Source organism: Anoplophora glabripennis, unplaced genomic scaffold (genome assembly GCF_000390285.2).
Source record: "Anoplophora glabripennis isolate ALB-LARVAE unplaced genomic scaffold, Agla_2.0 scaffold6, whole genome shotgun sequence".
NCBI classification, from domain to species: domain Eukaryota; kingdom Metazoa; phylum Arthropoda; class Insecta; order Coleoptera; family Cerambycidae; genus Anoplophora; species Anoplophora glabripennis.
In genome coordinates, this window is record NW_019416749.1 from 2,415,936 (window position 1) to 2,430,022 (window position 14,087).

Below are 14,087 nucleotides of genomic sequence, written 5' to 3' on the forward strand. Positions count from 1 at the left end.
GGCAACACATATGAAGGCATGCGAGGCCGACAAGGGGGTGGCGTAGCGGCAACCTTGCGTTCCATCGGCGAGGGTGAGGGGGATAAAAATTTCGACCCTCCGAGGAACCCCCGGTCACGTGATATAAACAGAGGCCGAGGAGGGGTGGGGAATGTGTACAACGCACACCGCTGGTACCGACAAGCCGTAGTGAATAGAGAAGTTCTGTTATTGGTACGTGGAACCTTCGCGTAGAAGGTAATGAGTTCGTGGTGCTTGTCCGAAGACAACGGTAGTCGACTGCGGAATTTGCCAGTCTTTGTTTTTATTTAGTTTGCGAGTCCGCTGGTTTTAATTACAGCTAACTGGGTTAGTAAACCGAAAATTAGTTAACTACTGTGTAATTATCATCGGTGAATGTTTATATGGTCGACCAAAATGATGAGGTGAGTTGTTTATTTTTTTCCCTGGCGCCAAATTATAGTGCGTTTATTTAGTTTTTATGTAAACGAATTCTCAACGGCTGTTAACAAAATAATTGCTGGAGTTGTAGTATTTAAAGTTAAGTACATGCAAATTAATGTTTCAATAGATTCGTTTTTATCTTTTTGTTAATTGATCGATCATTGAGCTTTCACGGTTTTTTTTTAGTCAGTAAGTAATAAACTTCTTTGTATCGAACAAGAAATGGTGAAAGTAGAGTGTTCGACATTATTGGCGATTTGTGTTTTGAAAGAAAAATAGAAATAGATCAACCATATCAGTTCTTTACTTTAGTTATAAGGCTATAAATGAAAGGTTGTAAGTATAAGTAAAGAAATTTAAAATATCATAATAACAGACAGATGTTGTGTACCTATTTTGGTACATTTGGTACAAACGTATGAAGTAGTCTTTATGAGCTCCAAAAATGAAGATAATGATTCTTTATACCTATTATATTAAGGAAATAAGTTCTTTTTGACTTGTTCTTACTTTTTAAATGCAGAGTATTATGTTCCCTGCTTGTACTCAAACCCTTAGAAATGTTACTACTTTATTGATTTTTCATAGTGTTAAATTTTTTGAAAAATTTAAAAGTAACTGCAAGCAATACTAAGAGGTGCCGTCATTGAGAACCCCAGAATTTAAACGCTACTGATTATTTCGAAAATCAGTCTATTTGATTCGCCCATAACAATAACAAGAAGAAGAAGTAGATACCGAATAGATGAAAGTTAAGACTTTGCCTATAAATAATAAATCAGAATGCATGTATAAACATAAATAGGTATATAAATTGAAGATTTAACTTTAACATACTTAAAAGCAATTATCAATATAGCACAATAACAATATTCCAATATGACAATATTTCTGCCTGTTTTCATTGTACTAAAATGTGTTGGTAACTGTTTGAAATCTAAACAATTAACGAATAAATATACTATACAATTTACTAATAAAATAAAGCTACCCGCAATTATACAACTAGTATATGAATATGTAAATGCATTATTGCTATAACAACACACTTTAACAACATAAAGGCAAGACCGCAAAGTTTCCGCACAAAGTTTAATGGATTCAACCAGAAAATAAAGTTCCTAGATGTCTTGAAAACAATAAAATGAAAAACTTTCTGAAAAAAGACATGTTCGCTAAAAACGATCTGCTTGTGTTTAAATATACAAAAATGTAGATTTATGTGGGTCAACATGTATAGGATGTTTTTAAATATACATATTTTATTGTTAGCTTTCGTATTTTTACTTTATTATAGAGCTATTACGCCAAATCAAATTCAAATATTTGTTTCCTAAAATATCCCATCAAAGGACAATATTCTTTGATACCAAAAATCTACGCAAGCAAAAGATATCGAACCTCACAGACGGTATTAAAACTGTTGGTATTGCAGGAAACAACTAATTTGGGCCCCAACTAACACTGAATTACACCAACAATATCTAGCAAATAGCTACAAAGCCACCAACATTGTAGAGTTGGTATTGGTAACGAAAAATCTAAATCAATGTTAATCGTTCACAATGAACAATGACAAACCGTTATGTTTACACTCGAGATAATGCGATCGTTGATTGGTTAAATAGAATCTCGTGAAAAATTGCACCAATCACATCCAGTGAAACAGGGTATCTCACCACGAACTCCATCGATGGATATCTGGGAAACCGCTCGAAAGATTTTTTTGAAATTGTGGTGGTGAGATACAGGCCGTGCGACCTACCAAGTTAAAATATTTTCAAGGTCATCGTACTTCCGGTTATATCGGAAGTCGATATCAACTTTCTTATTTTACATGGAACCTCCTGTATACTATTGCATTTTTTGAAAGAGCATTTATTTTTTAGTTGAAAACATATGCACACTCCATACTTAGGATTGACCGTTTCCGAGATATTTTGATTTTTAGGCAAACATTGATAGATGCAGACTGTCAGCAAAATTTAGTTTTCCAGGAAACATAGGTTTTTTGGCATGAGAAATCATAATTTGATATATAATTTAATGTATCTTTTAGAGGGCGCCACATAAACCACATGTGTGGCATAAATGTACACTAAACTTTTTTGCCCATCAAGGTAGCCTTCTGTTGGGAAAAAATATTAATGGCACGGCATTGTATATACACTATTTTTTGGTCTTCGAAATAAAATAGCATCTATCACCAGATTCTATTAGAGCAGCGACCCACAAGGAAGCAGTCTCCTAGATATCCATCGATGGAGTTTGTGATGGGACATTCTGTATTGTGCTTTGATGTAATATTAATTTTATTGTTTTAATAATTTCTAATTTACCGAAATGTAAATGCCATCATGAAGAAAATAAACTGTTCCAAACAAAATTACTGCTCACGTAGCTTGTAATCTTATGAAGGCTCTGTAGAAACATTGTTTGACTTTATTTGACAGTTTTTTAGGAAAACATTATTTCCACTATTATATAAATATTGGGCATTTTAATACATTCGAAATTATGCACATTTTGAGATTTTGGTTTCGTCTATCCTTCAAGCAACGACCTCGACAGTCGGGACTTCACGTACAGATGCCCCAGCGGAATTTATTCTTATTACTGTCACACAACATCTACATAAAAATGAACCAGTTGTACAATCTCCCAGACCAGATCAATATACCACCCAAGGTGATAATGGCAGCGATAAAGGAATCCTACTCTTTAAATCGATTATATCATTGGCAATTGTGCAACAACCGATTATCCGCGAAGGTCGGTTCAAACTACAGAACCGACGTCGTTTCGCTATTTCTGACCGCTTACACATCACGCCGGAGTGGATAATGAAGAGCAATAAAATTAATTCCACAGTGGCATGTGCAATAAAATTGAAGGAGAGAAAAAAGTAGCGCTGCCGATAACGATTCTTCGACCCGTGGAATCGGTGACCTGTAAAATATAGCCCCGTTATCTTCGAGTATCGCAATCACTATTTAAAATTGTTAGTAACAAGTAGCGAGGCTAGGAATTGACGAAATTCGAACAGAATTCATATCATAAATATGAAATTCTAGTCGTCTGTACGCACTGTAAGTAAAGCTGGAGTAAAACGTTCCTAAAATAGCAACGACCAAATGCTTCAAATTTTTATATATATTATACAGGGTGATTCACAACTTATTCAAACAAATTTGGGAATAGATGCGGCATGAGAAATGGAGTCAATATCGTAAAAAAAAAATTTGTAAAATCCTTATAGTTTCCGAGAAAAAAATTATTGAAGTTATAGTACATTCAACCACTACATAGCTGGACAACTGTAGTCTCTAGCGTTCTTCGCAATACGCGTGGAGAGCCACGTAGCCTCAGCGACTCCGAATACTGAAATTCGATTTTGCAATCGTCGTTGCGATAGTGTTTACCTGTTAGCTGTGGTGTTTACAATAATTTTTTAGTAGTTAGTGTCCAAAAAGAGTTTATGGATATCGTTTTAATTTATGGTGATTCAAGACAACATTTGTATTATGGTGAAGCATTTGTGTTATAGTGAAACAAGAGAGCATTTGTGTTAGTTCGTGGAAACTGAGTAAGACGGACCCAAATGATTTTATTATTTAAAAACACAAATTAATTTTATTAATTTTTTTTTTTTTGAATAAGTTCTGAATCACCCTGTATATAACGTTTCAAAACACCAAGATAGAATTGTACATTAACGATTTGGCTCTGTAGAACGAACTTTTTATGGACAATAACCCTTGGAATCGTAAAAACAAATCAACATTGTCTTCTTTTTTGACTTCTCTAAACGAGATATTTTGGGTTTTGGCTCGTCTGGGGCCTTCCACTAGTCACTTTGGAGCTTGGTTTCTGGATCATATTGAAAACACCACGTTACATCACCAGTCACAAGGTTGTAATGGAAGTTTTTGTCGGTTTTGGTGTCGTTGATGTCTTTCCAATATTGAATTCTGAGCAAGTTTTGGTCGTCGGTCATTTTGTGAGGAACAAGCCGTATACACATTTCCCGGTAACCCAAATGTTTTTGATATGTAATTCCACTAATTTCAATAAAGATTTTGACTAGGTTGCTTATTATTGACGTCCTCACGACTATTTTTAAACGAGGCATACCACTGCCATGGGATAAACAGTCATCACCATAAATTTGGTTCATCAATTGAAACGTTTCGGTAAAACAAAACATAATATTAGCTTTGTTCAATGCTGATTTTTGTATCGACGACACAAACATACTGTCACTTCAGATGAATTTTGACAGTGCATCAGTGAAGGATCTACCCAGGAAGACTAGGATCTACCTTTCCGACGCATGTACTTGTCAATAGAAATATCTATTTTTGAAGAGTCTTGTTTACTTCGGATTAATTAAATATCATTCAATGAGCCCATTCTACACAACATGTACCTATGTTAAATTAATTTACGTTTTTCGTGTATAAAAAACATACAAGTACGTAAAAAGTATGTACGTAATTTTCCACAGTTAGTGTACCTACATTGAGATAAAGATAAAAATGTTAACGACATTGATACAAAAAAAAATGCTTTCACCCTAATTTCTCCCAGTAAATGAACTGACGCTGTTTATGGAGTGATCAATGTCAGAAGCTAAAATTACATTATGCTGTAACCAGATCCCACCCATATTTCGATGGCAACAACTAAATATAAAAAACAAGCGGGTCACGAATATTGTGAAACATCGCGATTGTTGACCACAACTTCCATAATAATATAGAAAAATATTTGATGTATCATTAATTTATAATGCAGCGTAATTTTGTTAATTTTAGAAGTCGATAATTATTTAGTTAACGTATCATGCTATCCAAACATTATTTTAACCTAATCCTCGACCTAATCCTAACTTATATTCTTATTTATAATTAGGTTAATATAGTGAAATGGTGTATTGCGTTTAACATTTTTGAATTGGATAATTTACCTTTGGATAATTCCTTGGTAACACGTCAAAACTGTTTGAAACTCAGAAATAAATTGTAGGTATATAATAACCCGTAATCCAAGGCAATTTCCGCATTTCTTTACTTACATATATTTTGAGGCATTTATAGCATAATAATAGGCTATTCCATCCCGGACCAGTTTTTTTTTAACTTTATTTGATCCTGCTATTGTTAGAATAAGGTGTTGAAAGATTATTATCGTTATCCTGTTCTTTATCGTTATTAGTTACGACAAATTTTTTAAAACTAATCTTGTTTTAAATGTTAGATCGTTCACCAATTTTCCTAAATTAAGACCAACAACAGAAATTAAGCAATAATCAGTTTTAATTAGGACGGCTTTATTTGGAAGCTTGATATAATGGAGTATGTGCAAATGAGCTTCGTCGATTTAAATGATGGAAAGGCCGACGATGCACTTGGCTCAAAGATTAACTGCGTCGATAGTTTCATCTCGTATAAATTTACTCTCTGTTACGAGATTTACACAAATCGAACTGTACTGCAACATCTGGCGGCACTAAAACCTTTCATTTTTATCCTCTTCAAGATCTGTGGTGTGGAAAATATAAATTCCAATCATCTTTTTCCCTTTTTTCCAATTTAACGATCTAAATACATATTACACTCTATTCTTTACTTAGCATATGCGGGGTGATCCATAATCTTCTCTTTGAATCATCGATATTTTCATAACATATGTATACTGCCTTTTAGGGGTTTCGGTAGAAATACACAATTTGCAATAAAATAATAGTTATTTACACCATAAAGGAGATAAATATTATTTACCAGTCGAGGACGATTTTGCGCCCGAGCGAAGCGAGACCTGGCAATAGAAAGAGTCGGAGACTGGTAAATTATACTTAACTGCTGCGTGCTGTATAACACTTTTTTCCGATCCCACAGTTCTTTATGGTTCATGAAATAAAGATTAGGTTTTATTTTTGACATTTCTTAATCAATTCATTTTGACATTCGAAATCTTGCAAAGTCGCCTTGGTTGTTTGGATTTTGTCGTTTCTAAGGTGTTTATAAACAAAGCTACATAAAAGTTGCAATTTTGCTGGTTTTGCATTATTATTTCTAAATTAGTGATTTTCAAATACCTAGAAAGTGCAGCAAATGCTGCCAGCGAATTTTTATTGCCCGAGATGTCGAAAGTGTGCTACGGACGAGCATATAGAAATTTCAAAGAATGGTTTCAGAACAAAAATACTGGTGTTTTCGAAATGTCACTGCTAGCGAGTTTGTGGAGTGAATACTCAATGATTAAGTCAACTATTTTTACAGAGGAGAACGTGGATATATCAAAACACTCCAAGCTGACAGCATTTTTGAAAAGTAAGAATGACGGCTATACACCTAAAAAGTCAAACGTTTCTTTCTCGTTCAGGCACCCGATAACACATATTTACTAATGAAGGTAGTGACGGTCGTAGGCATTGCAAGAGCATGCCGTTCTGAGTTACGCAAACTTACTTTGGACAACGTCAATTTCAAAAATTTCGATGACATTATTGTAGTTACAATTCCAGATTCTAAAAATGGTATGTCACGTACGTTTACTTCTCGTCTGGGTTCTGTTTCTCACCTAGAAATTCTCAAGAAATATATTAAGATTAGATTGGAAATTAAAACTGAAATTTCATGCTTTTTTATGCACTATTAAGCAGGTAGATGTTACAACCAACCAGTTAGCAAGAATACCCTTTCTATGATTCCTAATAAGATTGCACAGTTTTTGAAACTAGAACATCCTGAAACATATACAGACCATTCATTCCGAAGAACATCAGCAACGTTACTGGCTAATACAGGAGTTGATGTATTAGCAATCAAGAGACATGGGTGGAAATCGCCACAATTGCAGAAAGTTATGTTGCTGACAGTTTAAGTAACAAAAATAAAATAGCCAACAGTATTTTTTACAATAAAACTTCAATTCCAGGTTGTAGTAATACGTCGTATTATGCTGTTTTAATGGATCAGTCAGATAATATTGAGCCTTCGGTGACTGAAATGGAGCGGTCAAATCATTTTGAGAAAAATGTGACAATTAGTAAACGCGAGGGGAATAATTGTTATCTAGAGTTTTTAAATGTTTCTAAAATGTAACTGTACTAACACTATAAATATTCATTCATAATAATTAGAAAATGTAATGTTTATTAAATATTTCTATTTATTTGTTCATAAAATATGCATTTATAACTTGAAATTGTTTTTTTCCCTAGGGAGGTAAGTTACCTCACTTACCTCCCGTTGTCCATACCAACTTTCACTTCTATGGTAAAATCCACTTACCTCCTTAAAAACAATGTATTATTAGTCTATTGACTATAGTGGGAGCAGATAAATACATTTTTTCGTAGAATCATATACGAAATACTTATGATTACCTACAATCTTGATAGCTTTTTGCACAAAATGGTTTCTATTGCCAAAGCAACATGAAATAAAATCAACAGTTTTATGAACAGTCACTTTTGGCATTAAAAATAATTTTTAAATAAATATACGAGGCAAATATAATATAAAATATAGGTGTTACATAAATTTTAATTTTGTATTTCTTTTTATTGAATAGAAATACAAGAAAATCACAAAACTAACTGTAACTTTCATGGCTTGCCTATGCAAATTAGTAAAAATAATGCCTAAAATATAATCCACCCACCTAATTACTAAATAAAATCGTCGGAAGGAAAACTAGAACATGAATCCAATCCGCGACCGCGTTTTGTTTTCGTTATCGTAACGCAGTTGTTTGTGTCTTACGTTTTCGGGTCGGTTAGTAAGGCGACGAGGGGTTCGATCGGCGTCTGTGCCGTCGCGATGCTTCTTTGTTCCCCGTTGGAACAGGTGTTTTGAGGAGACGCGGGGGACACTTCTTCTATATGCACTAACGAGTGTCCCATCAGCCCGTTGTCCCTTATTTGCTGACAATTTGCGAAAAATTATCCGTGAGATGAGTGTGCGTCGCAAAAGTGGGAACTTAAGAACGACTTCAGGCAGGCGAAATGTACGGGGTGGCCCGACTTTTAAGTTTAAAAAGAAATATTTCCATTTACAAGCATATGCAAACCAGCTAATTCATACAATGGTATCAAAGTAAACAAGATTCTTTAAAAATAAGATCAACAAAAAGTTTTTTGGCAAATCCGATTTATTTTATTCAAAATAGTCCCCTTCCAACTCAATACAGAGATTTGCATGGTCTAAAAACATGTCGAATGAGTATTTTAGATCGTTGGTCGGTATGTCCATCAGGATGTCGGTACAAGCGTTTTGGATGGCTACAACGTCCACAAATTACTTTCCTTTCATCGGAAAATGCATTTTTCCGAAAAGGTAAAAGTCGCATGGTGCCAAATCGGGCGAATACGGGGAGTGGTTAACAGTTAAAATGCGATTTTTGTCAAAAACTCGGTCACAAGTGTCCATCGATAAGATGGCAGATGTAGCAAACGCCAACGTCCTAAAAATACAATGAAAATAAACGGAGTTAAAGAATATTTGCTTTATTTCTGTAAATTCTCGTATAAATATTAGGTATGCCAATTTAAACTAACAAACTTTTTTTTCACTAAATTGAATGAAACATTTACAGAATACGGTAATTTTGATTAAAAATCGTTCATTTCTTGCAGTGTATACATTTATACGAACTTTTCGGTCAAATAGTCACCTGTAGAATTTTGCCATCGGAATATTAAAGCACCCTGTATACCGTAAACACATAATAAAAAATATAATGGGAGAAACATGAAGGACGTCTCGATGTAACGAGGATAATGCCTTGACCCGGTTCTATGCAAATGTATGCATTATTAATATGTGACTTGCTCTGTGAAATTATCCACAAGGAACCAACAGAGTACTGAAGAAAAACGTAACAGAATTATTGCATTTGTATTTGCATAATTAATTATTTTTTCAAAGGGTTACTGGCAATATTAGGAAATTTTTTAATTTTATGATAGAAATACGATTTATTTCATAACTTGCTCACAGAAAATGCGCGCCGCAAGAAATATCATCGAAATTTGAAAGTTTAATAAAAAAAAATTTTCACAATTTCATACAAACTTTGAAATATTTAATTCTAAATGAAATTTACCTAGCCATGATAGAAACAGTTGACTGTGCGTTGCCTAGCAGCATTCAACATGGGGATTGTTTCGAAGGGTTTCTGTACCAGAAGTCTAGAATTTCTGGAAAACTGTGTGGAGAAGAATTAGAAAAAAAAAGAAAAAGTTAGGGAAAATTAAACTACTTTTATTACAGCTAGGGTATAAAGAGTTCTGATCATTTTGTAAATATTGTATATTTAATAAAAAATAACCTTTAGGGATTATTTTTAAAAAATCATAAGAGCCTCTCCGCATTTACAGGAGGATAAGTATTTTGATATGTTTCGGAAGACCAATAGCAAGGTGCACTGGAATCAAAAAATTCAGAGGCATCAGATATGTGCTCAGATGACTCAGAATCGGATAAAGATTCTGGAAACTAAACCAAAGACTATAAATATCTTCGTTTAAATGAATATACTTTATTTTTGTTTATCAGAATTTACCTATTTTTATTTTGCCTTTATTTGGTTAAAACCAAACCCTCTGGTAAGTTGGAACCTGAACATAGCTAGTACTACACTGATAGTGACGACCTTTTCTTACTTATATGTCACATTTGACTGCAATTCATCCATTACTTTATAATTTGTAAACAAAATTTTAACAAAGCTTCGTTTAGATTTGGTTCTCTCTGACTTCGTTTTATTAAGACAACAACAACTAAAGTAGCAGCGGCAATAACAACATCGTCAGCAGCAACAACAACAGCAGAAGCAACAGCAACAATAGCAACTGCAACAACAAAAACAACAAAATAACAGCAGCAACAGCAACAGTGACAAAGAAGCAGCAGCAATATCCAAAAAACAACAACGGCATCATCAATAAAAACAGCAACAACAGCTACAGCAACTACGATTTCAGTTTGAAGAAACATCTCAGTGGAGTCATTTTGGAGATGATGAACCAATTGGAAGTCGATGCTGATTGAGATATTGATGTCCATTATGAAGGTCAACAGGAATCGTTTATTTTTTATGGAACAAAGTTGTTGCAGATGTTAAGTGAAATTATGTTGAAAAATAAATGTGTTGTTTCATTGTAAGCCAGTCATGTTAAAAAGTCGTGTCAATGCGTCCACTTCTCTAAAAATAGATGATTTTTAAATGTTTTTAAATTTTTCTTTAGTTTTCATGTGTATTAACATTCATCACATCAAAGAAAAAATGTTAGCGTTAGTAACGAGTGGTTACAAACATTCCTTCAGCTTCTCCTACAAATCGTGAACTTAGATCAATCAGTCCAGTCCATAACCATTTGTTTGCTCGTTGTAGAATATTAGCTTGCCAAGAGTGATTTATTGGTCAAACGTTTTCCTCTCACGATACTATACATAATTCTTGTTACAATATAACTTCCGTCACATTTCTAAAACCATGACATGTTAACAAATTACATTTACATCAGAGAAGAACGTAGCTCTGGGTAAGATAGAAACTATCATGATCCACAATCACGCATCTTTTTCAATTTTCCACTCACACTCCCTTCTACAACGGAGATCCCACCGGATCAAAGAGATACGTGGGTGTACGGTAGAAATAACCTATCGATCCCGAAATGTCACATAAAAACGGAATTCGAGTAGGCTTGCGGATCATCATCATCCTCCGCAAAATCAAACAAAGGACGCTCGGTCCACCGGCAGACACACACCATGGCAACTTTGATGGAGAATTAGAGGCTTATAAATAGGTGTTACGCACCCCTTTTCCACACTCGACCAAGTGGAATCGCAGAGGCTTTGAACTTTCAACCCACGGTGTCATTGTGAAGAACCAGTGGAGGATTGATTTCGTTCTAAATCTCGCCCCCGCAAACCTTATTATTTCTAGCAGGTGACAGAGTTATATACAGAGTGTTTGGGTTTTTAATTGTATAAAGAATGATCGTATATTCCTTGCGGTAATAACGTTAAGGTCCGTACCACATTTTTATAGATTGCATAGTTTAATAAAATATCCAGTTGTACATAATAATAATATTATAATAACGTTATAAATTTTTCGTATTTTCTTAGACTTTGGGGTTAGCTGCATAATAATTGCATATTTTTGTAGTAAACATTATAATTTTTCAAGATAATAGCCTTACACAAAAAAAATTCTGTGCAATCCGAGGTCCGCTTGACCTTGTGAGGTGGGGCCAACCATTTTATATGTTTTTGGGGTCGCCGAGTTCTAATCCGAGGTTTGTTTGGTCTTGTTAGGTCAGGTTCAAGGTCATTATAAGGTCATTGCAAGGTCAAACTGAGAAAAATTCTCCAGCGACCCCAAAAACATATAATAACCATGGTTGCCTCCACCATAGGGGATTTTTCTCGATTCGACCTTGAAATTACTTTTAACCTGACCTGCCAAGGTCAGACGGACCTCGGATTTGGACTCAGCGACCTCGAAAGCATGATATAGTGGTTTAGTCCGATGCACATAATTTTTTTTTTGTGGGGCTTTGTAATTTTAACTAACAGGTACACAGAAAGAAATAACTAAATATGAGCTAAATTGACATACAAAAATAGTAATAAATAGGCACAAATTAAACGTAAAAAAAATGTAAACATCCTTTAACATTTTTGTAACTTGAAGAAATTAAAAAAAATGTCGAAAATTTGAAGGTTAGGATTAACAAAATTGCAAATAAAATAAAAAATAATTTGCATTGTATTTTTAAATAGCTCCCGTATTTTTTAAAAATATTAAGCTAATTCAAACAAATTTAAAACATTTTTCAAAAAAATCTTATCACTTGTCTGGCCTTGGATACCAAAAATCTAGGCATGCAAAAGATATGTAATATCTAACCCCATAAACAAGATTCCTGACTACCGATTTTGAGTCAATGGCAGTTGGGGTATGTTGGCCATAGACTTTTGTTTAATTTATATATTTCTTTATTTATTAGTTTTGTTGTCTACTTTGTTCAAATTAAGTTATTCTTTTGTGCTAACTTGTTAAATAATATATTTACTGTGAAACGAAAATAGAGAACGATCAGTATTATACAATTAACGTCGAAGTCGAAGAAAATACGAAAATTGGCAAGCGATATTATGTTATATCTTATAAAGTGAGCCATAATTACATGCAAAAAGAATTAATCAAAGCTCCCAAAGTATGGAATCAGTAAAAACGAAACAAATTTTTTTTGGGGAAAATCCTCGAACAGGTCGATTTTTAATTTAAAAAATACATATTTTAGCATAAAGGGCGATTTTCAACCGTCATTTGTTTTCGAGTAATAACGTCATCGACATTTTTTTTTAAATAGCAACCCCCTATTTTTTTTCTTGATTCTGAAAGATCGTTTCATTGTCGATCCGACAGTATTAAAATGTTGCCATCTTGCACAGGAAAGTTTTCGAGTAAATGACGATATAATACAATTTTGGAGTTCTTCTAAATTATGTGGTCTATGAACGTACACTTTGGACTTTAAGTAGCCCCATAAGAAATAGTCCAGGGGTGTAAGATCTGGGGATCTCGCGGGCCATTCTATCGGTCCTCGTCTGCCGATCCACCTCCTAGGAAAACAATTGTCCAGAAAATCTCGAACAGGGCGCGCATAGTGCGGAGGTGCACCGTCTTGCTGAAACCATATGGTGTCATCAGGAATATCAGGGTCATTATCGTTAGGAAAAATTACTGCAAGCGCTGGAACAAGGTCATTTTGTAAAAACTCTAAATATCTTTCTCCTGTAAGGGTTCCTTCAAAGAAGAAAGGCCCTACTATTCTGTTGTCAACTATTCCAGCCCACACATTTAATTTCTGTGGGTGTTGGGTATGTGTCTCTGCCATCCAATGAGGATTTTCCCGACTCCAATACCTGCAAGTTTGACGGTTCACTGTACCATTGAGACAAAACGTGGCCTCGTCTGAAAAAAGTATTTGCCGGTGTAAATCTCTATTTACTTGACATAAATCCATCATAATTTCACAAAAGTGTAAGCGGCGGTCGGGATCGTCTTCATTGAGTTCCTGCACAAGTTGAATTTTGTAGGGATGATATTTTTCCTGCCTCAGGATACGTAGCACTGTGGTCTGACTAATTTCATTGTTTAATGCAACCAATCGTGAAGTATTATGAGGATTATCTACCATACTTATCAAAATGTTCTGTTTGTGATCTTCACTAACGCTTGGACGTCCAGGTTTTGGAATATCTACAACATTGCCAGTTTCTCTAAATTTAGATTCTATCTTACTGACTGTTGATTGGCTGATACGGCGATCTGGATGTTTTTCATTAAATAAATCGCAAACTTCCTGCTGCGTTCTAGTCTTATCCCCGCATCCGATAAGAATTAAAATTTCAATTCTTTGTGTGACAGTTAAATGTGCCATAATACTTTAAATTCAACAATAATTTTTATATCGCTTACAATACTTAGAAAGTCGGTATGACAGTGACACTTTGTAAAGATTTACACCTACGTGATCCATAAAAAACTTCAGGCATTTCGAAAAACTAAATTTGATAACGTTTTTGCTTTATTTTAATTGATTTGGGTTT

The 14,087-nt window shown here is 34.3% G+C and overlaps 1 protein-coding gene across 1 annotated transcript in view; it reads left to right on the top strand.

Annotated features, from left to right (window-relative positions):
* The first annotated feature begins 211 nt into the window (after window positions 1-211).
* Window positions 212-14,087, top strand: part of LOC108912095 — a 71,937-nt gene continuing 58,061 nt past the window's right edge. Inside the window, exon 1 of the mRNA XM_023455390.1 lies at window positions 212-425. Coding sequence (XP_023311158.1) covers window positions 405-425 — 21 coding nt within the window. The 5' untranslated portion in view covers window positions 212-404. The remainder of the gene's footprint in view (window positions 426-14,087) is intronic.